The sequence below is a fragment of the Schistocerca piceifrons genome, chromosome 9 (genome assembly GCF_021461385.2).
Source record: "Schistocerca piceifrons isolate TAMUIC-IGC-003096 chromosome 9, iqSchPice1.1, whole genome shotgun sequence".
In the NCBI taxonomy this organism is placed as follows: domain Eukaryota; kingdom Metazoa; phylum Arthropoda; class Insecta; order Orthoptera; family Acrididae; genus Schistocerca; species Schistocerca piceifrons.
This window is the reverse complement of record NC_060146.1, coordinates 114,927,629-114,953,534: the sequence shown is the minus strand read 5'-3', so window position 1 is coordinate 114,953,534 and position 25,906 is coordinate 114,927,629. Positions and strand designations below refer to the sequence as shown.

General features: G+C 41.4%; 1 protein-coding gene across 1 annotated transcript in view; it reads right to left on the bottom strand.

Moving 5' to 3' along the window:
* The window catches only part of LOC124716743 (microtubule-associated protein futsch-like), a 281,674-nt gene that overhangs the window by 38,776 nt on the left and 216,992 nt on the right, over positions 1–25,906 (bottom strand). The window contains exons 17-18 of the mRNA XM_047243286.1: positions 21,908–22,055; positions 3,627–3,801 (exon numbers count right to left, since the gene is read on the bottom strand). Coding sequence (XP_047099242.1) covers positions 3,627–3,801; positions 21,908–22,055 — 323 coding nt within the window. The remainder of the gene's footprint in view (positions 1–3,626; positions 3,802–21,907; positions 22,056–25,906) is intronic.

Below are 25,906 nucleotides of genomic sequence, written 5' to 3'. Positions count from 1 at the left end.
AGATTGCCCCTAGCACCTTATGCCTTTTGTTGCAATTCAGCAATGGTTCTTGCAGGCCCCCTGGAGAATGAATAAGTTCCCACTTCATCATGATCCATACATGTTCAACTGGTGAGAGATCTGGTGATCTTGCTATCCGGGACAACTGTTTTACACCACGAAGAGCACATTGCATCAATGCAGCCGTATATGGAAGTGCACTGTCCTCCTGAAAAAGCACATCACCTTCCTGTCAAAGGAAAGGTAGTAGCAATGTAGAGGGCACTGGTTACTTTACCCTGTAGAAATGCCAGGTGTGACCATGTGACCACGAGTTGTAACTGATGCTCCCCCCCCCCCCCTCCCCCCCCCCCCCCCTCCCCAGGGAAGCCTGGGTTGGGACCTGTGTATTGTGGGTGAATGCACTCTGGAACAGGCAGCTCACCAGGTCTACAGCATATATGTTTATTTATTTCTTTATTTATTTATTTACATTTTCTTTGTGTGGAGCCATCGTAATGATGGCTTTTGCAAACGTCAGGCTTAATACTATGGTTATATTTATACTTATAAAATACACTATATTCTGTAGTTGTTGCTTCTTATGTCTATTTTTTACATTTATCACATTACAACTGATATGCTAATGCCTCATGTTACAATCACTATCTTAAAATTCATTGAAAGAATATAAACATTTTTCTATTAGAAAAGATTTTAATTTTGTTTTAAAAACATTTCCCGTGTACGTTCTTAGAGAGTTTGGTAGCTTGTTATACCAAATCAAACTACTGATATACGGACTTCTATCAGTCATTTTTAATGTTGTTCTGTTACGGAAATAGTTACACTTTGTTCTAGTGTTGTGATCGTGTACATCACTGCCCTTGATAGCTTCTGTTGGTTGACTTATAAAAAATACAACTACTTTGAAGATGTACAGAGAATATATTGTCAGATATTCATGCTGCACAAACACTTCACGACATGAATCTCTATATCCCACCCCATGTATAAGTCTTATTGCTCTTTTATGTAGTAGTAGTATTCTTTTTAAATGAAAATCAGCTGCACAGCCCCATAGTTCAATTCTGTAATTGAGAAAGGGTAAAGTGTTCCATAATATACTAATTTCAGTGCTTGGCTAGGAACTATCTTTGCGAGTTGGCTGAGGAGATATATGGCACTACTGACTTTTCTGCACACGAAATTCATGTGGTATGTCCACCGCAAATTTTCATCAACATATACACCCAGGAATGTACAGTTACCATTTTCTGCTGCAGAGATATTACACCCACTATTCATATTGTTGTGATGAGAACTAACTGTTTTAAATGTCAGTAGTTGAGATTTGGTGACATTCACCTTGAGTCCCTGATCATTGAAGTATTTTGTTACTTGAGTTACACCACTAGTAGCAAGAGATTCTAGCTCTTTAGATTCGCTCCCATAGAATAAGATTGACGTGTCATCTGCATAGCTTACAATATGGGAGTTAATGGGTTGTGCAATGTCGTTAATATATATAAGGAAGAGAAAGGGTCCAAGGATTGAGCCCTGTGGTACACCTCGTAATACAGGTTCACCGGTGGACTGGGAGTTCATGATTTTATTATCTAGTTTGTATGACAATTTAGTGCTTTGCTTACGATTTAACAGGTACGTGGTTAGAAGATTCATGGCTTGATTCCCAATACTATAAGATTTTAGCTTTTTAAGAAGTACCCTATGGTTTACAGTATCAAATGCTCTTGTCAGGTCCAAAAATATACCTGCCGTCTGCATCTTCTGGTCCAACAGACAGTAAACTTCATGGATGAATTGTGTAACTGCTGTGGTTGTACTTTGCTCTTTTTGTGAAGCCATGCTGTGAATCTACAAGGAGTTTATGTTTTGTGAAAAAGCTGAGAAAGGATAATGCTTTTGAATGTCTTACTAAAAGTGGGAATTAATGATATTGGTCTATAGTTGGAGACTTCTTCCTCACTTCCCTTTTTATACACTGGTTTCACTACACTCATTTTTAGAATCGTTGGATACATGTTTTCTCTAATGCTGCAATTAATCAGGTGAGTAAGAGGTTTAGAAATTTCTTTTAAGCATGCTATAGTAATAGCATTGGATATGCCATCCCATCCAGATAAAAATTTTTTCTTTAGCATGTATATTGCCCTGCGAACCTCTTGCTCATTCACTTCCACAAATTCAGATTCGGTACACTGGGTGAGATGACACCGGATCTCTATCTGTGAATCTGTAATATGTGTTGATTGTTCACCAGAAATGTAGTAGTTATTAAGAATATTACATATAGTATCTGGGTTTTTTATAATGTTACCATCATGTCTTACGCTGATTGGTTCCATGTTCATCTTGGGACCTTTTTGGTATTTGTCTATCAGCTTCCAAGATGCTTTGCTTATGTTGTCAGAGTGTTCTATTGTTCTGCTGTTAATCTGCTTCCTTAGATTCACAATTTCAGTTTTAAAAGTTTGCTTGGCCCTATTGAATTTTTCCTTGAAAACCTACATAGTAGTAGCTTTATAAAGCTGGTTTAGATCATCTACGTACTGCCTGACCCTTATCAGATTTGTTGGGAGTTTTAGTCTAGGTACATCTTACACCTTACACCTTAGTCTAGGTACACCTTACACTTGCATATGGACAGTACCCTCTCTCATCAATGAAGACAATCGAGCCATTCCATTCTCCAGTCAACTTCTTTGTGACACCAGAGTAGCCATGCTTGTTGGTTTCCTGGTGTCCGTGGTAGCCTTGCCAGAGGCACATGTGATTTTAATACTGCTGGAAGCCAGACAATTCCCAATGGTCCCTGATGACACAGCTGTTGCATTGTGTGCTCAGATTTCATCCCTGGATGATGTTCAATAGGCCACTGCTGCTTGCACAATGTGTCAGTCTCGGTGTGCATTGTACAATGTGGACATCCAGAACCTGGTCGGCAGGCCACTGTTAAAAGCAGCAACACACCACCAATAGATATTGCCTGACATGTGCAGCAGTACTTTCCTATGTCCCTCCAGCTTCCTGCACATCCACAATGCAACCCTGTTTAAATGGCTGAAGCGGTTCAACAGGAGTATGTATTTGCCACTGGAGCACAGTTGTACCCTAGAATGAATGTTGCAGACATTCACCTCTAAACTCAGCACAGTTACTGCCTGCAGAGTCAAAACAGAGGGTGCACAGACAGGCCTCGTCAGTGCCGTCCGATCACCAATGATCGTGAGAAACTTATCACTAACACTACAACCCCTCAGTATGCACATACTTGCGCTGGTGCCATTGAACGCAGTCCTTGAAGATGTTGCATTATTTTTCCTGCAATGTATATGTATTTGGTCACAAACCTGCTTTCGGCTTCTTAAATCACTGTCCCTAACAACAATGGCCTAAGAAGCTGAAACCTGGTTCATGACCAAGTATAACTCTTTAGAACATTTGCAAGTGTTTCCTATTTATTATTTTGTCATGTTCTGCCAAGCAGTGAGTGAGTGAGTGAGTGAGTGAGTGAATGAATGAATGTGGGTACAGGTAATCATGTACTTAACTGACCCTTCCTTGCTCTCCTACACCAATTCTCACACATTGACTTAGCTTAGTATTCTTGACATCCGACTTACCTCGTGCTGCCACTGTGGGTTCACTATTACAGAAGCACTGGAGCCGTTGTTTGTGGTAGTCGGGTCAACATTGCCAGCAGGAGTCAGCGCTCCACAAGAGCCACAGATGGAGCACTCCTTGCAATGCCAGCGTCCACTCGGCACACGCCGTAGCCCCACACAGTAAATGTGATACCTGCAGTCACTGTAATATCTTAATTTGGCAAACACTATAAAGGTAACTGAAACTATTCTCTAAAATTATTACAGGCAGTAGAGAACATCAAAACAAACATATTTTGATAAGAAGCATATGGTCTCCAAAATCTAATTGTAATGTTAGAGAACATTTTGTTAGTGATGCTGACGTAAGCTGTTGTGCCCATGTCATTGACTGGGAATGTGTGTTGATATTCAAAACTATTCTGTGAAGGGACAGATGTACCTGAGAATGTTAGACAAAGGATGCACTGGCAGCACGATGGGGTGTCAGCCCATTTGAGATTTACTGTGTTGAATCATTTGAGAGTCACCAGCAGGAATCAACGGATCGGCTGGAGTGGTTCTGTGACCTGGCCACCCAGGTCCATGACTTCACCTGTCTGTATTTCTTCCTTGTTGTCATACGAAGCAGCTAGCATACGAAACTGTTGTGATAATGGAATAAGACTCGGAACTAGATTCGTGTCACTGCTGATACAATTGCGAATGCACACTGAGGATGTACTGCGTGCCTTCAAGCAGTTCCTGTGAATGCCATTGCTGAAATTAGCATGCTAAGCTATGTTCTCTGAAACTTGTCCCTAGCATCAGCAATTGCCATCAGGGGCGATATACACACAACAAAAAAAGTTTTGCATCACCCCAGTTCCCAGAACTCCTGAAGATAGACTTTGACTGTGGATATTGTATCACAGACACAGTCCCTTTGACTGTTCAGAGATGTCACTAAATCTGCCCAAAGATATAAACAACCACGCACGAGCAGTGTCTATTAGATGGAGGGGGTCTGACAGCCGATCAGTTCCAGTCATCCCACCAGGAAGGTGGTACAGGACTTATGTTGCCTGTAGTTCAACAATGCCTAGATGGTCAATATCATGGTTCAATCACATCTGCATTGTTACCTTGTGCCAGGAAGGGCTCTCAACAAGGGAAGTGTCCAAGTGTCGCAGAATGAACCAAAGCAATGTTGTTCGGACATGGAGGAGATACAGAGAGACATGAACTGTCCACAACATACCTCGCTCAGGCCGCCCGAGGGCTGCTACTGCAGTGGGTGACTGCTACCTATGGATTATGGCTTGGAGGAACCTGACAGCAACGCCACCATATTGAATAATGCTTTTCGTGCAACCACAGGACATCGTCTTATGACTCATACTGTGCGCAATAGGCTGCATGATACGCAACTTCACTTCCAACATCCATGGCAAGGTCCATCTTTGCAACCACGACACCATGCAGGGCGGTACAGATGGGCCCAACAACATGCCGAATGGACTGCTCAGGATTGGCATCATGTTCTCTTCACCAATGAGTGTCACATATGCCTTCAACCAGACAATCGTCGGAGATGTGTTTGGAGGCAACCCGACCAGGCTGAATGCGAGGCACTGATCTTCATGGATGACAATTTGTGCCCCCATCATGCGCATCTTGTGAAGGACTTCCTTCAGGATAACGACATTACTCGACTAGAGTGGCCAGCATGTTCTTCAGACATGAAACCTATCGAACATGCCTGGGATAGATTGGAGAAGGCTGTTTACGGATGACATGACCCACCAACCATGCAGAGGGGTCTATGCCGAATCGCCGTTGAGGAATGGGACAGTCTGAATCAACAGTACCTTGATGAACTTGTGGACAGTATGCCATGACGAATACAGGCATGCATCAATGCAAGATGACCTACTACTTGGTATTAGAGGTACTTCCAAGTTATTACACTATACAGGGCATAAGGAGATCTGACACAATATCAGGAAGTATCCCATGACTTCTCTCACTTCAGTGTATGAGGCGTGTTTTTTAAGTGTCGTGTACATAGTTCCGCGTAGTCAGCGCGTACACAACTTTCCCACAAGAGCGCGCCCCACTAAGCACAACAGCGCAGGCACAGTGCTCGTCCATCTCCGCACTACGAGATGGTGCTGCCATAGAGATGGACCGAATTCTGCTTCCGCCGATCTGTGTATTAATACATAACGCAGCCAATGAGATTGCTGCTTACGTACAACCTTTTCTCCTCGCAGATCACACTTGCGCAGTGATACATGAACGCGCGAGGTATTATAACGAGTGTACAGACCTCCGATTAGTCAGTCTGCATTTGTCTGCACCAGTCTGTAACAGTTCGCATTAGTCTGTGCCAGTCTGTACGAGTTCTACATTTGTCTGTACCAGTCTATAGTCAAGTTTCAGTCTGCGCCTAATAAGATTACCATATTCCTGTACATAGCCATGAAGATAAATGTATAGACACTTTTGTCGAGTATCAGAGATATATGTGAGAATAAGATTAACATACCAATACCAAAGGAACTTCAGATTGTCAATTGTAAATAGCATCCAGAACCAAGTTAAGTAATTTTTATGCTTGTTATTATTTTAATAAATGTGTGTGAAAATTAATCAAGTTCTGTTTAAAGTTGGTCACCGTCAATCGGCTACTCTAAGCGTGCAAGTGGCATTTCTATCATCTGACCTAATGGCAGAAGATAAACACGCCACAATAAGACCATAAGACATATTGCTGACACTCGCCTACTTCGTTAGAGCGACAAGTCAAATAATCTGATGGTGTGTGTACTGAAGGTCTTACAGTATGCACACCACATTAAGTAAGGTCTGTTTTGTTGCAGACATTAGTAGTTCGCATGCATACTGCAACGAGTGTGTGTGTCGTGTACCGGCATGCCTCAGGAACAACTGTGCTCAGTTTCAGCTCTGTAGCTAACCTGTATGGTTCTGTTCTGTGCATTCAGAATGTTTAAGACTATCAACTCGCCCGATGTGTGTGAGGTTCACTCAGTGCTACAGTTTTTGTCAGTGAGGAATCTGTCTGATGCAGATATTCATCAACAGATTTGCGAAGTGTACATTGATACTGTTATGAGTGAAAGCAAAGTGCGTAAGTGGGTACGAGAATTCAAAGATGGCCATGACAATGTCCTTGATGAGGACTGCTCCGGTCGCCCTTCTCTGATTACAGACAATTTGATGACTTTAGTTGAAGCGAGGATTTGTGAGAACAGGCGCTTCACAATAACAGGTCTCTCAAATGAATTTCCTGACATGTCGAGATCAGTGCTTTACAACACTGTTTCTGAACACCTAAAGTTTAGGAAACTGTGCTCCTGCTGGGTCTCAAAACTACTAACAGAGGACCACAAAAACCAAAGATTTGAGTGTATGATGAAATTCTTGACTCATTATCACGAAGAAGGTGACGTCTTCTTGAGTCAGATTGTAACTGGAGATGAAACGTGGGTTTCGCATATCACGCCTGAATCAAACCAACAGAGCATGGAATGAAGACACACACACTCGCCTGTAAAGGTGAAGGCCAATCAGACTCTGTCACAGCGCAAAATCATCGTGTTGGTGTTTTGGGATGGCATAGTGTTTTGTTGGTCAACTTCATGCAATGAGGAAACACTATCAATGAAGAAGCATACTGCCAAACCCTCAGAAAGCTAGCAGAACGATTCAAAACAAAAGACGCGGCATGCTGACAAAGGGAATTGTCCTTCTCCATGATAATGCAAGACCTCACACTGCAGGTCAGACCGACAATTTATTGGACAGTTTTGGCTGGGAAGTTTTAGACCACCCAGCCTACAGTCCTCATCTTGCGTCGAGTGATTACCATCTGTTCCTCCACCTCAAACAACACCTCAGTGGCAACCCTTACAATGATGATGACGGCGTGAAAATGGCAGTGAACTCTTGGTTATCGGAGCAGGCAGCAAGTTTTTATGAATAGGGCATTTTAAAATTGGTTGAGAGATATGATACATTTTCAACAAACTTGGCAACTATGTTGAAAAATAGAGTGAAATGTGTACTTTCTGAAAATAAATTTACTTTTTTGAAATAACTTTTCGTTGTGTACTTATGTTCAAATTGACCTTTCTTAAAAAACACGCTTTGTATAATTTTAAAATGGGAACAACTTTTTTATTCACATCACCAAACCAGTCTCAGATACAAAAATCCATCTTCAATTGGCAGTTGCAGACTTACTTTGTTGAGGCTTCTTTTTGTGCTCACTTAGTGTGGAGATACCAAGGCATCGTGGTATATATTGTTCAGAAATGCGAAATATAGAGTGATTATGTAGTGGTTTATGTTCCTGAGTGACAAAATATATGACAACTGCAGCAGAAACATACACCACAGTGCTGCAACAAAATGGTTCAAATGGCTCTGAGCACTATGGGACTCAACTTCTGAGGTCATTAGTCCCCTAGAACTTAGAACTACTTAAACCTAACTAACCTAAGGACATCACACACATCCATACCCGAGGCAGGATTCGAACCTGCGACCGTAGCGGTCTCGCGGTTCCAGACTGCAGCGACTAGAACCGCATGGCCACTTTGGCCAGCTGCTGCAACAATAAGCACTCATAAAATGAGCCAATAAATTTTTTTTTTGTCTGAAACTGGTTATAATGACTTCTGAATGAAAGTCTTAACATTACTTGTGTGTCATTGTTGTTTTTAAGTTACAATCTTTGTAAAAGAGAGGAGCCAGATACATAAGTATGTATTCAACAATTTGTTAGAACACTTAACTGTCTCGCTGGTCATATAATGGAGTTTTAGAGACAGTTAAGGAGCTCCTTCCATAGTGCTGAACAGTGTCTCCACAGGGGTTCTTATCTCCTCCTCCTTATTCATTCCATTTTGGGCATCTGAAAACCACATTCATTCAGAATAGCTTCATTTCTTCTGGTCTTCTTCATTCTCATACTTCACAACTTTCTTCACTCTTCTGTCCTTGATGTTTTTGTTCTGGTTCTATTTCTGTCCTGGTCCATTTCAAGGATATGTCTGAAGAACATGGTTCTACTTCTCCTGATGGTGTCTGGGATCGTCTGTACTCGGGTATACAGTTCTTGGTGCACTTGTCTTCTATACTGACCATCTTGTGTTCTTTGAGATCCCAGTATCCTGCTGAGATCCTTCTTTCCATACATTTTAGCCTCCTAAGTTATAACATATTTCGAAGGTTTACATTTTGTGTTTTGTATAATGTGCTTTGGGTGGATCACTGTCTGGTAATGACTTGATTTTGCATTGATCAAAAGATTCTTGTTGTAAATATTTATAGCGAGTTCACATGCTAAAATCATTTTGTTTATTAATGCTCCAATGGCTTCTTTTCTGTGAGGCCAGTTTCTACCCATTATCATACATATTTAAATCTCTCTATAACTTCTGAATGTGCCCTATTTTTAATGTCATCCTTCTAGTAGCTATCTTGGTATTTGACATATATGGGTTATCTTCTCAACAGAGATCTTTAAACCTGCTTTAGCCTCTTGTCACTAAGGGCTCTTATATTATTGTCAAAAGCATCACTTGATTTATATTGCCACTATAATATTACAATATTTTAACTTTAAGAGATTTCATTTGTATTGTGCTTAAATAGAAGATGCATATTTACCTTCCACATACTGGATACTGCTATTCTAGCAGCCTACTGAATACAGGTTATATAATGAACTCTGTAATGGGACCCATAGAACATGATGCATATAATGTAATGGAGATCTGTGATTGGACCTAAGGAATAATTACATGCAACATAATTGATGTTTCAAGCTACACTGAAGAGCCAAAGAAAGTGGTACACCTGCCTAATATCATGTACGGATCTTGTGAGCATGCCGAAGTGCCACAGCGTGATGTGGCATGGGCTCAACTAATGTCTGCACTAGTGCTGGAGGGTATTGACACCATGAATCCTGCAAGGAGTTCCATAAATCTGTAAGAGTATGAGGGGGTGGAGATCACTTCTGAACAACGCATAGCAAGGCATCCCAGATATGCTCAATAATGTTCATGTCTGGGGAGGTTGGTGGCCAGCAGAAGTGTTTAAATGCAGAAAAGTGTTCCTAGAGCCACTCTGTAGCAATTCTGGATGTGCGGGGTGTCACATTGTCCTGCTGGATTTGTCTAAGTCTGTCAGAATGCACAAAGGACACGAATGGATGCAGATGATCAGACAGGATGCTTATGTACGTGTCACCTGTCAGAGTCCTATCCAGACGTATCAGTGGTCCTATATCACTCCAACTGCACACACTCTGCATCATTACAGAGGCCCCCCTCCCAAAAAAAAAGACTTGAACAGTCCCCTGCTGACATCCAGGGTAATGGATTCATGACGTTGTCTCCATACCTGTACACATCCATCCACTTGATAAAATTTGAAACAAGACACCTCCAACCAGCCAACGTGTATCAAGTCACCAACAGTCCAATATCAGTGTTGACAAGCCCAGTCGAGGTGTAAAGCTTTGTGTCGTGCAGTTAAGGGTACATGAACAGACCTTCAGCTCCAAAAGCCCATATCAATGGTGTTTCATTGAATGGTTTGCATGCTGACACTTGTTGATGACCCAACACTGAAATCTGCAGCAATTTGCAAATGGTTTGCACTTTTGTCACATTAAACAATGCTCTTCAGTTGTCATTGGTCCTGTTCTTGCAGGATCTTTTTCTGGAAGCAGCAATGTTGGAGATTTGATGTTTTCTGAATTTCTGATATTCACAGTACACTCGCAAAATGGTCGTACGAAAAAATTCCCACTTCATCGCTACCTCAGAGATGCTGTGTCCCATCGCTCGTGTACCGACTGCAACACCACATTCAAACTCACTTAAATCTTGATAACCTGCCATTGTAGTAGCAGTAACTGATCTAACAACTGCACCAGACACTTGTCGTCTTGCATAGGTGTAGCCGACCACAGCATTGTATTTTGCCTGTTTGCATATCTCGTATTTCAATACACATGTCTATACCAGTTTCTTTGGCACTTCAGTGTGTGATCCTCAGTCAAAAAGATAATTGATGTAATGGAAGCATATAGGACAGGATGTCCCATCATGCCTGCAACTGCCCACTAAGCAAGTGCACACAGTAGGCACCAGATGGCGACATTACACAGCTTTTGTACCTTGTTCCAGCATGTGCACAAAGATTCTCTCACTGGTATAACAAATCATTTAAATGAGTTAAACACTTCAAGAGAATGATCTTCTAACTACTGACATTTGTAAATTTTATTTAAATGTCTTTCATTGTGACATATACATTCAGAAATGTGTTTCATCATTTATTGACAAAAAATTGTTCACTTTCATCAGAGTTTTCATAGAAAGATTCAGAACATGCATAACCCAGAAAATGAACTGAAATTATTTAGCACTCTGCTTTCTTTCAGTAGCACCACATACTGCACCTTTGGAAATGCACTTACAAGGAACCCCTTGAGTGTGAGGTCCCAAGTTCAATCTTTAGTAAGGTTCATTTGAAAGTGTTGTGTTAACACTTATGACAGGAAAAATGTCAGCTGCTAATGACCCAACGTGTGCAACAGGAGGGCAACAGAAAATGAGTGTCTGGGAGATGCAGATATCAACCTTCTATGGGATGTACATTTTACACTTCACAAAATGGACACTGTCGAGATTCGAGAAATGTTCAAAACAAACCATTAACTTGCACCATGAACATCTAATGGAAAATGTTGCACCACTGTGATCACAAAGATTCACACCATCAAGATCAAAGGTGAATTCCTTGGGAGTTACAGACCACACAGGACATTCAATTAGGTATCCACTCTTCACGAATGCATATGGAATCATATTGGTGTAACGAAATGGTGAGAATTAATGGAATGTGATGGCATGCAACCAAATGCAAAACAGTCTGTCATGGAGTTTATCATGAAACTGGTTATCGTTTAAGATGTAGCTGCAGATAGTTCAATAATATGTCTCACAGGCACAGAAAAAATAAACATCCAAAGGCTGAATTTGTTCAGTAGTTCCAGGTGGTATGAATTGCAATGTCACACACTTTTCAAGATGGGTAGTTTGCCCGAAAGGCGTATGATTTTTATACGCCTACCAGGAATTAAGTAAGGCAAGTTATTACATCCAACTATTGGCCAAAAGCAGTGATCATACCACAGTAGTAGTTCTCTTATGTCCATTTTCCCACTCTTGCTTGCTGTGACATAACTATTCCCTACTGTCCTTGCAAGGTCATACACACGAGAAAGAATCGTAGGGGGCAGAGCATCTCCAACTTCTCACAGTACAATAAATAACTTTCCAGATAATTTACCATCCAGATTAACAGTCAGCATAATTGCATATCAACACATTAAGGCATTGATGTTAGCTGGTCTTGATACAACTCTCCTTGTACCTCTAGTTTCCAGGGTTCCTTTCATATGCATTTCCTCTCCAAATCCTGACTAGTCTGAGTTGAAAATAAATTCGTTACTGAATGATGGGACAAGTTTGTTTATCTCCTCCATAAATTCTTGGGCCAATCCTGCAGCTGTGCATTGCCAAGTTGATGCTTTGTTTGAAATTTCATTATCTTATGCCTTCCAATTCTGTAGCACTGTTTGAAATTATGCAACAATCCACTGTTCCCTTGAAATCATTGTAGTCTAAGTTGTGTGCAATTTGATGTGCATGTAGTAGGTCACTATCATGCACATTCTGTAAATTGTATTGAGCATCCTTGAAATGCACAAACACCAGTTTTTGTGCCCTTTTTATTTATTTATTTATTTATTTATTTTGCATTACTCAGTCATACTGCTGCAAACTTATTTCAAATCTGTTCATAACTGATTTTTTACTATGCTGTGGATGATCTTCCACATATATAAGTACGTTTAGTATCAGACACTTGGGCAACTATTGTTCTTTACTATGATGCACTGGAGATGGGATCTGTGGCTCCCTGTCTGATAAGGACGATGAACTACATGGCTTGACAACTGTTTCAATATCACTTACACTTCTTAAGAATATATTGTCATCATTATAAGCCCCATGTACATTGTCCGCACAGTTGAGGTTATACAAGACCATACATTCAATTGGCTTATCTTGCAGAAACACTAGTATTTCACCTTCCACTTTACTCTCACTCTGGAAATTTCTTGGGTTCCTTTCTGATGAAATGTGAACTTTGGCAACTGTTGTTGTAGATATAATGCAATGTTTGGATATGAGGAGGATATGGGGACCAGTTTTAGATAATGGAGAATGGAGGAGGAGGAAAAACAAGGAAATATACCTTCTGATGTGACAACCAAGATGAGCAAAAGATAAAGACCAAAAGAATACAATGGGTGGGCCATGTAGCCCATATGCCAGGTGGATGGCAGGCGAAGATGGCGCTAGTGGGGAAACCAAACACCAAACGCCCCACTGGACGACCAAGGCAGCGTTGGATGGACAACCTGGCCAAGGACCGAGCAGCCCTGGGAATTGAAGACACCTGGAGGAACCGGGCACAAAACTGGAAGGATTGGAGGCAGTTTGTGGAAGCAGCGTGTAGTCTGCAGGGCCTGTGATTGCTGAATATCTACCTATCTATCTGTATAATGACATACGGGTACAAGAGTTTCTCTGAGAACACAAAAATACAACTGATATGCACTCTGTGGATCAATATTTTGTTGTTAGCAGCTGTTTTCTTTGATGATTTTTGTTTTATGGGAATTAGGCCATAGTCTGAGGCACATGTAAGTGCCTAATATGTTGTCTTCTAACGCTGGAGACATTATAGGAGGCTATAAAAACTCAAACAGCAGTTTCAGGCTTAAAAAAAGGTTCAGTGAGATATCTTGGGTCCTAACTTCATGAGCCAACACTGATGGGCATCCTGTGTCTCACAGAAACAGGAGGATTGACAGAAAATATTTCATCAGTTGTGAATAAAAAGAAATGTCATGTACCACATGTACTAAAATGTTGATATTCTTTGTCAGCGTGAATTTTTCTATGATACATCTGTTCTAAATGTATTTGCCAAGCTATAATCAGCTCAGTAGTCGGTATCATAGAGTACTAAAGTTACTGTCAACAAAAAGCCAGAGAAAAAAGGAACACCTGCAGAACACGTTCACTCAGTCTCTCTTCTTAGTTGTGGTTACAAACTCTTGCAAAGAAGGATCTTACAACAAATGCATGACAAAATTAGTTCTGTGGTATCGTCTGAACAAGCTGGATTTAGACCTAGTAGCAGCTGCTGTGAGCAAGTGCTCTCCTTGACTACTCACACAGAATCAGGCTACTGAAGAAACTCAAGACCAGGGTAGTTTCCATTGACATGTCAGCAACTTATGGCATGGTGTGTTGTGAGGATCTAATATTGAAATTTCTGAGAACAGTACTTCATACAACCCTGAGTAACCTCTTACAACATTTTGAGCAACTGACACCTTAAAGTACACCATGGCAAAATGAAGAGCAGATGGCACGTACTCAATGACGGTTTGTATCAAGGCTTTGGGGTTATTCAATCTCCATGCTGCAAATCTGTCAAACTTGATCTGCCAGAAATTCCAATGTGCTGATCTCCTTGAAATTTCATATCAAAGTGATGATCTCTCTGATCGTGAAGAACACCTAATAAATAGCCTCGCTACACTTAATCAATATTTTTAAGACATGGTGATGTAAACCTGAAGTTCCTAAAACAGAAGCATGTCTTTTCTACCCCCTTAATCATGCAGCATCAGCAAAGATCAGGCTACAGTTTGGCCCTCTTGCCATTGTAAAATATAATGACAAGGCATTAGACAGATTACTGACATATCATAAACAGCTCTCCAACACAGTTAAGAAGCCTGGTGATGAAGCTGGCAGTTAATACAGGCCGAGCAAATACATCAGTCATCTACTGAGCATCCCTTGTGTTGGCATAATCTGTAGCAGAATATTACACCACAGTGCTCACATGAAGAAACTTGACCTGCATATTAATGTAGTTATGGGAACCATTAATGGCACAGTCAGACTACATCCACATGCTGGCTACAATTACTAACAAACATCTGTCCAACTCATCTTCATTGAAAGGTGGCTCTCTACAATCCCTACCAAGTTTCCAAAAAATACAAACTTTTCACAAAGCTTTATTCTTGCAGACTAGGAAATTACCAAAATCCACAACACTAGCATATGGAGAAGGAATTCAAATGCTCTGCACTCGGTTCAACCAGGATGCTGAATGGAAACTTCAGTAGCAAGCTATGAAAAACTAGAACCACAAACTTATTGACAACCCAAGTGTTAAAGGCCCAGGTTTTCATCATCCTAGGGAGATGTCGGTACAGTTTATGTGAAAATACAACATTCACAAGCAGGGGTTTTGCACTGACGGTACATGTGACTATGGTGATATTCAGATATTTCCCTGGTGGTACCAAGAGTGTACATGAAGTATCCAAAGATGAGCTCCACTGAATCAAGTTTTCTGACATTTGTGTGTAATCTAAGGAGTTGAATGTTTATATGGTGTCAATAGTTGTACATGTCTACTTTTTGATTAAATATGTATAACAATTTTGTTGTTGTAAATGATGCAAATGATAATAATAAACTGCCTGTGTGAGAGCCATTTGTCAACTGCAACCTTTAGTATAGCTTTGAAATACCAGGAAGCAGTAAAGAAATGAGAAATTTCCAAAAATTGTGTGGGTTCAGCACAACAAGACATAGGTTCACACAGTGTAACACTACTTCAGTCATGTTCCATGGATTCTGAAGAATAGGTGTAGTGACAAGTATTACTCCAGGCAAGTGAGGCATATCCTTATGTCTTGTTACCGACAAATGATACTCGCAATGAAGATAATTTATGTGGTAAGAGAATAATAATGTAAAATATTACTTCTAATATAAATATTCAGATGTTGTGGGTTGGTGAGAGCCATACTGAGATGTGACATGCATCTTCAGCACGGACAGTAGTCACAATGAGTTAGTGGGACAAAATACCTACTTGGACATAGTGTAAGCATTCTGTGTAATACTATCCTGCCATAGAGATGTACAGACTTGCCATAAATTCTATTCAATGATGCTGAAATGTTTGAGAATGAGGTTGGTCTTGTCATTTGAGATATTAACACAACATACGAGTTGTTGGTCCATATGAAGGTCTTAACAACTGGTATATAAAGTTCATCCCTGCAGTATGGTGCAAAAGAAAGAGTAGTATTTGAACTTGAAGCAGTAATCACAGCTTTGGTAATGGAGTCCAGGAGACCAATGTGGGAAGGACATGGTCAAATTGCTGTTACACTTATTTAACAGCAACCCCACATTTGAAGGAACAGCTGCACCGCTCAGGACTGTGTGATGTGGAAATAAGTCAGAGATCTACAGTTTTATGTGCAATATAATGAAATGACTCCATGCAAGTCCTGTTTAATGCAATAGAAACAGTTGTGCAACAGAAAGTTCTTTAATTCAATCATAAACTCCATCAAGTTACTCACAAAACATTCAACATGCTCTTTCAGGTTGCTAAATGTATGTGTATCCATGTATCTAGCTCCCTTCTGTCCTAATTTTGACCATTTTAAATCTTTTTAAATATTGTTTCTGTCTTAGTATTGCTTAATTTTGCACTATCTTTTGAGAAAAGAGGAATATTGGTACAACAAAGGACATTAATGAATAAATAAAATGTGAAGTACTTGTCAAAATACCAATGTTTCTGTGGAGGTCTCTGTGACATGTTCTAGAATGAACAGAGGTATAATTCTTATAATAAGATTCTGTGTTCTATCAATCCTAGCTCTTTAAGTTCACATAATATTTAAATATCTTAAATATCATGATTAATACTTATGAAAAATGACTTTATTTGCACAAATGAAAGCGCAAGACAGCCATGTAGAGGTATTACTAGGCTGCTATTCACACCCCAAGTTCCTTCTTCTCTAATAACAAAGAAATGTTGGGGAACATTTTGCAGGCAAAGATAGAAAATACTTTTCTAAAAACACAAATTTGTTAACTTCACACCACATAAAACATGTTTTTTCTTCTAAAAGGAAAATTAATGTATGTTTTCTATTTTAGTCAATCTTCTTTCTTATCTTGGCTGAAAGCTTTTGGGTTTTCTTATGTGTAATCAAAATGAATTGGCAACCCATGAAGGACAAAATAATTAACATTCAAACCACATTTTGGTAAGAAAATCTTGTTACACACTGAAGATTAAAAAAGCAGCTTGATGGACGGATGAGCATCACAGAACAGCAAATCACATATTTGTTGTGCAATAGAAAGAAACATTAATGTTGTAAGCACGAGAAGTACACAGGGGCTCAGATTTTCACAATTAAAATAATAAACTTATAAAGTGATAAAGTTGATTGAAGAGATTATATTTAATCACTCAAACTGAATATTTGGAAAGTTACAATATGATCAGTGATAATGCACAATAAAAGTAGAAGTTCACTATTTCAGATTCGCACACAGTCAAAGAGGAAAATGAAAAGTTATACAAGAGGCAAAAATACTTTCACTTATCACAACATTGACATTTTTCTTATCTTTTTCTTTTTCCCCTCACTTTTCTTTAATGGTCATAGATAAAAGTATTGGTCCAGAAAGCTTAATATTCTTACATGCTTATCCAGTGGTCAAGAGCCCTGTACACCATAATTATGCATTCTTTCTATTGCTGTTCCTCCCAATTGACTACACTCATAGCTTTCACATCCTTAATTATGTCACCTTCCCACTGTTCTTGGTCTGCCCAGGGATATTCTGTTGTAATTTGGGCAATGAAAACTTGCTTAGGCAGTCAAGTCTCTGGCATACAGATTATGTGACCTGCTCACTGGAACTCTCTCTCTTCTGATACTGTGAAACAGTGGGCTAGTTCATAATCTGACAAATTTCACTATTATTTCTTGCATTTCAAATATCTCTGCTATCAAAGGGGCCCAAAATTCTTCTCATCATATGTTACAAGTTTTTGCATCTCCTTTTTAGTTAGTGTACAGCTTTCTGAACTGTGGAGGACAATGGGGCATGTAACGGCATTGTATACCTCCATTTTTGCAAAATGTGATACTGCTTTACACATGAATGTATTTTTCAGAGCACATAGACATCTGGAGCCAGCAGAAATCCTTTCATTTACATCAATGGGTACTTCAAAAAAACAACTGTACCAATTTCCCAGGTACTTGAACTGACTGGCAGACTTGAATCTGTCATTGTAAATTTTAAAGACCTCTTGTGCATATTTAGTTCTGCCTACTTGCATATATTCTGCAGCTTAATAATGAGCACATCAAGCCACTGCCAATGAGAATACGTATTTCCAAGGTTTGGGTTCTGCAAACTGTGTCCAGTTGACAATCAAAAAATTCATTCAACATCCCCTGTTCAGAATGATTACCCACAGTTTACCCCAAGAACTGATGACAATAAAAGCAATAAGAGACATAAAAGGATGCAGAATTTTGGCACTGTGACTAATTTTTAAGTATCAAGAAATAAAATACAAAGTAAAAATGGGAGGCAGTTGAAGTAGAACTTCTTCTATTTCACACACTTTAGGTATGTTTATGATTCTGTTTACCTATCTCTTGACATCTTTCACACTAATCTGAGTGCACAAAATCTGTTAACATGGCGAAGTTGCTACAGTTACTACCAGGGAACCATTTTCAATCTCTACAGGCCAGTCTCACTTCGGCACAAAAGTGTTCACTGCACATAAGAAGACAATTAGAACGACAATTGCAGTTCATACACATAAATCTTGCAGGCATGTGTTGAAACGATTGGGAATACTAACCACAACTGCACAGTAAATTTATCTACTCATGAACTTAGTTGTCAGTAATCCATTTTGTTAACTGTGTTAAATTTAATGAAAACTTAAGTCTTTACAGTGTAATATCTCACACCTACCTCACCCGTGACTTAACACAATCCATTTAGTTTCATGGTTGTAATGTAGTGTTTGCTTCTTTATTTTTTTAATTCATGGTTCTTTTGATATCAATCAAAATTTTAATTAAAAGCAATACCTCCAGGGCACAAGAAAGGGAACTGTTAATGAAATACACTTTTTGTTCCATTTACAAGTATCTGAAGGCAAACTCGCATTGACTATATGACCTCATCCATAAATTTTAAGAAAACTAAGTTCTAAATACATGGTTCAGACACATTAATGTGACCACCACTCGTGCCCATTTTTAGTGTGCAGTAATCACCAATGGAGAGCAAGGGGCAGCACTAGCAGTGGAGGGTATATAAGGCAGGTCAGGGGGATGCGGAAAACAGTGCATTTGTTGTCATAATGCACAAATGGAGCAATTTATGTGACGTCCAAAATGACATGATCATTGGCTTTTGGGCCAAGGGTGAAAGCGTTACCAAAACAGCTAATTTTGTAAAATGTTTGCATGCTGCTGTGGTTAAAGTAGTGGCAAAATGGCGCTATACAAAACTGGCACCGGGCAAATGCACTGCACCACAGGCCATAGATGATAGTGGTCAATGACAGATATCGATATGTGAACAGGCGAACAGACATGCAACTGTTGAGCAACTGACCACTCAGATGAACCATGTAGCTACCAACAGTGTCTCCTCAATAACCGTTCAGTGAACGTTGTTGCGTACGGGCCTCCGCAGCAAGCGCCTGGCTCGTGCGTCCATGCTGACTGGTGTTGTTCAGCAATGAAGGCTGGAATTTGCCCACCAATTCCACAATTGGATGGCAACTGAGTGGTGACAGGTGTCATTTTAAAATTAATACGGTTTTTTGCTCCATCAGACAGATGGCAAACATTCTGCAGCAATCGTTGGAAGGATCCAGGCTGGGGAATGTTTTCATGGTTTTCCCTGGGTGATTTCATCAATCTGGAAGGTACAATGGAAAATCGGGCTGTTCGCACCATGGTGTCTCAACTGAGAAACTTAGCATAGCTGGTCTCAGTGCTGGAGTTGGCACAGCTCCATATTGCTGTCGGTCCCTTCCAGAACATCACAGACTCTCTTCTTGCATGTTTTTCAGAGTCAATGCTCCAAAAGGTGGTTATTCAGGCTTCCGACAGTTGGTCACATTAATGTGACTGGAAGTTTATATTGTGTACACAGTGGTCAATAGTGCTACTGCTATTTATTTATTTTTTTTTATTTACAGTATTCTAGTTGCTTGATATCCTGTACAGCTGTTTAACTATAAAGTTCATACACCAAATAAAGAAATAATATGCCTGTATTTATATGTATATAATAATCTATTAATGTATTAGTATTATTATTTATATTTTTGTGTATACAGCCACTGTGTCTTTTGTCTTTTCTACAAGGGTTGGAACTTAAATAGTGGCAACTATTTATTCACAACTGGTACGAAAGAGTTACATGTTTGCACCTGTTACTGTCCTCCAAAGTAGTCACCAGCGTTGTGTAGAACCCATTGCCAGTGATGTGGAAGGCACAGTATACCATTAGCAGCACATCTTCTGGTCACCAAGCGCTCGCAGCGCGCCTTATCACACCCGACTGCGCAACCGGAAATGAATTTTAGAGCAACGCGGGCCTAGTAATACTAGGGCCCGCGTCTCAGGCAGCCTCGTCCAGCGGCTAAGTCCCATTCAAAGTCACCCACCTAGCGAGCAACGAAGACCGGCAATGCCACCAAAACAAAAAGTGAATACATTTTTTTTTAAAAAAAGTGGAGGGAGATAAGGAATATAGATAAGGAAAGGACATAACACACTTTATTGTCTATAGTAAAACATACAGTCACCGTTGATCTTTATTTTACAATTGCCATTCCCGACTTTCGCCCACAAAAACAGGTACCCATCAGCATTTAACTTCTTCTTTCTTCTAGTAGACAATACAAATGGCATGCTTGGAACAAGAGTACCATAAGGCTGTTTAGCCAACAGTCCTGTAGTCTCAGCAATACTCCACGTCTTCCAAGCCAAAATGTTAGCATCTGGAAAGGCTTCAAGGCCACCATAATCTGCCTGGTTGCCCCATACAACAGCCAGTGTCAGCCATGTGTACCTCCAAACACTGTAGTAGAGCCTGTTCTGTTGATGGTGTGAATGGAGAGGTCTACCGCCTATCGAATCTCTGGAACAGTTCTGAAGCGAATGCCGCAGAGTGGTTCCTTCATCTTCAGAATCAAATCAAAGTCACAAGGAGTTAAGTCTGGGGAGTATGGTGGATGGTACAGTACTTCCCAGTCCCATCGACTGAAAAGAGCAGCCACAGCTTGTGCTATATGCGCCTGTGCATTGTCGTGGAAAATGATGGGTAGGTTGCGCAGAAAGCATTGCCGCTTCTTTCGCAAAGCTGGTTCCAGGTGGTGGTCCAAAAATGAACAGTAATATGATTTAAGTCCTTGTGACTTTGATTTGATTCCGAAGATGAAGGAATCACTTCGCAGCATTCCCTTCAGAACTGTTCCAGAGATACGACAGGCAGCACACCACTCCATTCACACCATCAACAGAACAGGCTCTGCTAACGGTATACTACATCTTCCACATCGCTGGCAACGGGTTCTGCACAACCTTGGTGACTGCTTTGAAGGACAGTAACAGGTGCAAACATGTAATTCTTTTGTATTGGTTGTGAATAAATAATTGCCACTATTTAAGTTACAACCCTCATATATCTCATAGTCACTATTGTTTTTGGCAGAACAAGTGTGCACAGTTTTGATGTCTATTTTCATTTATTTGCTGCTTAAAATAGATGGTACTCCAGTGTAGCAAATACTATAAATTTTTGCGCAAATGCTTATCTGTTTGGAAAACTTTTTTTACTGCTTACTTAACGTGTTGTTGTCTGCCCTATATATTTGTGGAAACACAATACAAGATGTCTGGGCATCAATAAATTAATATATCTCAATTGCCGACTCATTTTCATTTGTCACCAATGGAAGGAGGACAATAAAAAAGGTTACTTAGGCTTCTCATTCCTGTAGTGGTCATAGAGATTGGATCTAAACAAAAGTGTGCTCACATTTTGTATCTAATTGTACTCAGTATAGTGTGGACGTGGTAAAAAAAAGGTGCAGCCTGCATTGTTTCAAGAGCAGGCGTTATTAATTCCAATATATGTTTCAGATCATCCAGAAAGCAGAAATAAAATATGGAGGGCAGATGGCAGAACTGAAAAGATTGGAGATTTGAAAAGAATGAGGGGAGATTGATTTCTGTTACATACCCACGGTCGCACATGTCACAGAAGAGCATCTTATCCTCATCGGCAGGGTCCTTGCACTGGATGCATATCTTGCAGTCGGTGCACTGCCAGTCGTAGCGACGAATGTGAGGCACCATGTCCACGGTGAGGTTGAGGCAGGTCGTGTGACCTGCACATTTCAAGTTAGTTCTCCTCTCTCATCTGTCTATACAGTTACATTGATGGAAAAGCATTATAGAATACACAGTCAAGATTTAAACCCTCAACCAAATGATGTATGTGTAATTATTACTGCAGCTAACGGTATTTATAAAAATGAGTCGAAACATGCAATCACAGCATTACGAAATGCACTGGAAAGAATCTTGCCAAGAAAAACAATCGTCATTAACATCCCACACAGACATGACCTAATAAACAACTCATGTGTAAACAATGAAATGAAATTCACAAACAGAATGTTTCAAAAGGTATGCAAAGCATTCAAGGACCTGAAGTTTTTGGACAGTAATTCCGAAGAGAGAAACCAGTTTACTCGACATGGAATGCACAGGAACTGGCCAGGAGCAGTCGAGCAGCTGAACCGAGCGGAACGCTGCTCTCTGCACCTGGCGTAGCTGCCGGTAATGCTCTTCTGAACGCCACGAACCAGCGCAAGCCACTTAACGCTTCCAGGTGCTAAGCGGCAAGAGCTGTGGCTCAACGTCTCGCAACTCCGGTTGCAAACCTCCCCTGTGGGATGCTCCTGTTCTTTGGTAGGGTATCTCAGTGTCAAGGGCCCGTTCACATCGGATAACTCCATGCACTGTAGGCCGCTCTCTTCTATCTGCGCTCTCTTGTGCTGCGCAGATAAGTCATAGGGACTCCCCTCTTCCTCAGGGACACAATACACTGCACTTTCACTGAAAAAAAGCAATAATTGTAGTGTTGTAAAAAGAACAACATTGTAGTACATCCTTCCCTATCCGAATAAAATTCCTCCAAGCAGCAAAGATGTCTGATCTTTCCTGTGATTCCCCACCATTAACCCGCAGCAAAGCTGCAGCTCAAGAGGCGGGAATGCCAGCTACTCCCACCAGCATTTCCGTCCCACTGTCCACCCTCCAAGAGGCAGTCGCCTTGAAGGACAAGCAGATGCAGATCAGCAAGAGCTGATCGCACTGCTGATCGGCAGTGAACCTCACAAAGAGCAACACTCACACCACACACACAAGCGCCTGCTGAAAACTCGAAAGATATGCCCCCTCTTTCACCTTCAGCGGCCCAGGCACTGATAGAATTGGAGCCAGAGCCGACAGAGGACACAAATAACACAGAAGATGGACCATGGCAGCAGGTCAGTCCGCAACGCAAACAGCCACCAAACATGCAAACAAGTGAGCCCACAAACTCGCGAGGCAACCATTGAGTGCTGTTGCCAACTCCAACTACACCATAAATTAACAACAATGGCAACACAGGGACCAACACGAACAACCCTGCGACTGCAGCACTCACAAACTCACAATCAGCTATGTACAACTCAAACAAATCCGCGACTGGCTTCTCACCAGTCATCATACACAACTATGGAGACCTTAGTCTCCTAAACAAAGAATTTAGTAAGAAACACAACCCCACAACATACTACTCGAAACTCACCGGGGAACATGCCACACTGTACATGGCAAACAAGACAGACTATTCAAATCTGCTAGAATTTCTTAAAGAAAGGAAGGTAGAGCATTTCACGTACAGAACAGTCCTTGAAAAGACACAGCAGTACGTGATAAAGGGGATAGATTCACAAACCCCCCCAATCGAAACAGTACACAAAGAACTCCCCGCTCTCGGACGGGAGTGCATTCGGGTAAATCGAATGACAGAGTTCGGCACAGCAAGACCATTGCACAACTACATGGCGGAATTGGCCGACACGGCCAAGTCCCGAGACCTGTTGAAGTTAAAATTGTTTCTTCATATGGTCATCAGTGTAGAGATATACAATACGCCGTGCACCCCCCAACAATGCCACAACTGCCAGTGCTTTGCACACATGGGTATCCGATGTGGTCTCGTCCCTGCTGTCGCATTTGCACTGGCGGTCACATGACCCAACAGTACAAACTCCCCAACACAGCACCTCAGAAGTGCGTCAACTGTGGTGCTGCCCATCCAGCAAACAACAGGGGGTGCGTTGCATACAAAGCAGCTCTGAGGCGCAAAATAGCTAAATATGCCAAACCTACCGCCATCACAGTTTCGAAACCGCCCCCACACCCAGTAATAGGTGGAACATCCTCTGCTGGAGTGGTTGTTGGCAGCCCCAGCAGTTCGGGATGGTCAGAGGAGCCCCAGAGCTCAAGACACACACAACAAACACCCCAGCAACATACACACAACAGACACACTTAATACCTAACACCACACCAGCATCGGGTACACCACACGACACCAGTAACAACACCACCCTACCCACTGAGATCGTGGACTGCAGCCCACCACAGGCAACAGAAGACGCACCAATACAGGGATGACCAAGCATCAGAGGAGGAGAAGGAGATACAATCGAAACGGGAGGAACACGACCACACCACATCAAGTACACAGGCAACAGGACACCAATCCTCTCGAACACAATCCGGACACCAACTCGACAACCCACACGACACACTCTCTTACCACAGTGAATACACAGATGTCCACAACCATCACACGAACAGCTGACACACAAGCCAGCCCTCACCAGGCGCCAACACAGGCACAAGTGGCCACTAACACGACCACCAACACACAGGCCAACACGCCCAACATTACATCAACATTCTGGAGAATAATGGAGACATTATTCCCTGGACTCACGACCACCGAAGTAGTCACAAAGATTATGGGGTGTGTCTCACAACTCTTCATGCAGTTCACGTCGAGCACGCTCAACTGGACTAGCTTCCAAGCCATTGTCACGCCACTTTTTACACTACTACATGGATAATATGCCACACCAGCCCCAAAACGCAGACGCTAACACAAACTCACAGATCCTGTTTTGGAATGCCAACGAGATCACATACAAAAAAGCTGAAATGGCCGCGTTCATGGAGCAAAAGGGTATCCGATTCGCTCTCGTGAACGAAGCACTGCTTACACCTCGCAAACAGCTAAACATCACAGGGTATTGCGTCTATCATACCGACCGAGCGGATGGCAGGAGAGGAGGCGGCACAGCAATCATCATACACACAGACATAGAACACACAAACATCGAGCTCCCTGCGCTTGAAAGACTAGAGGTCACAGCCGTCAGGGTCAAGTTCAAAGGAGCTAACACTGCACTGGTATTGATGTACAATCCTCCTAAAAACATAGTAACACGCGATATCAGCACAGTACTCAACATAGCACCGCGGGTAATCGCCGCTGGAGACCTAAACACAAAGCACCCCGATTGGAACTCATGAATACGAACCTCCAACGGCAAGAAACTATACGAACGCACACTAGGTCGAAACTACATTATACTTGGGCCGAACATTCCCACGTTCGTGCCTACACAGGCCTGACATGTTAGACATAGCCCTCATAAAGGGCATCACATGCACACTCAACCTTACGGTTGAAAATGATCTGGACTCAGACTACATGCCCATAATACTGCACATGGAAGAAACACTGCAGGACATTGGACCACGCAGGATACTGAACTACAGGCGTGCAAATTAGACACTGTTCAAGGAAACACTTGATAGTTATATTCCTGACACCCATGAAATTAACAACATGCAGCAAATTGATGAGGCTGTGGAAGCTCTCACAACTGCCGTCCAAGAGGCAATGACTGACGCCATTCCATATACAGCATCAAGACAACATTTGACGGCCCTGGCCCAGGAGATCCAGGGCCTTATCTCAGGAGATACTGGCAGCGTACCAGGCGCATGTCAACAGACTCCAGGGCATAATACGGGATAAAATACAAACATTCAAAAATGAACAATGGGGACAGAAACTCGCTGGGCTAGATACCACATCTCCTGGCGTGTG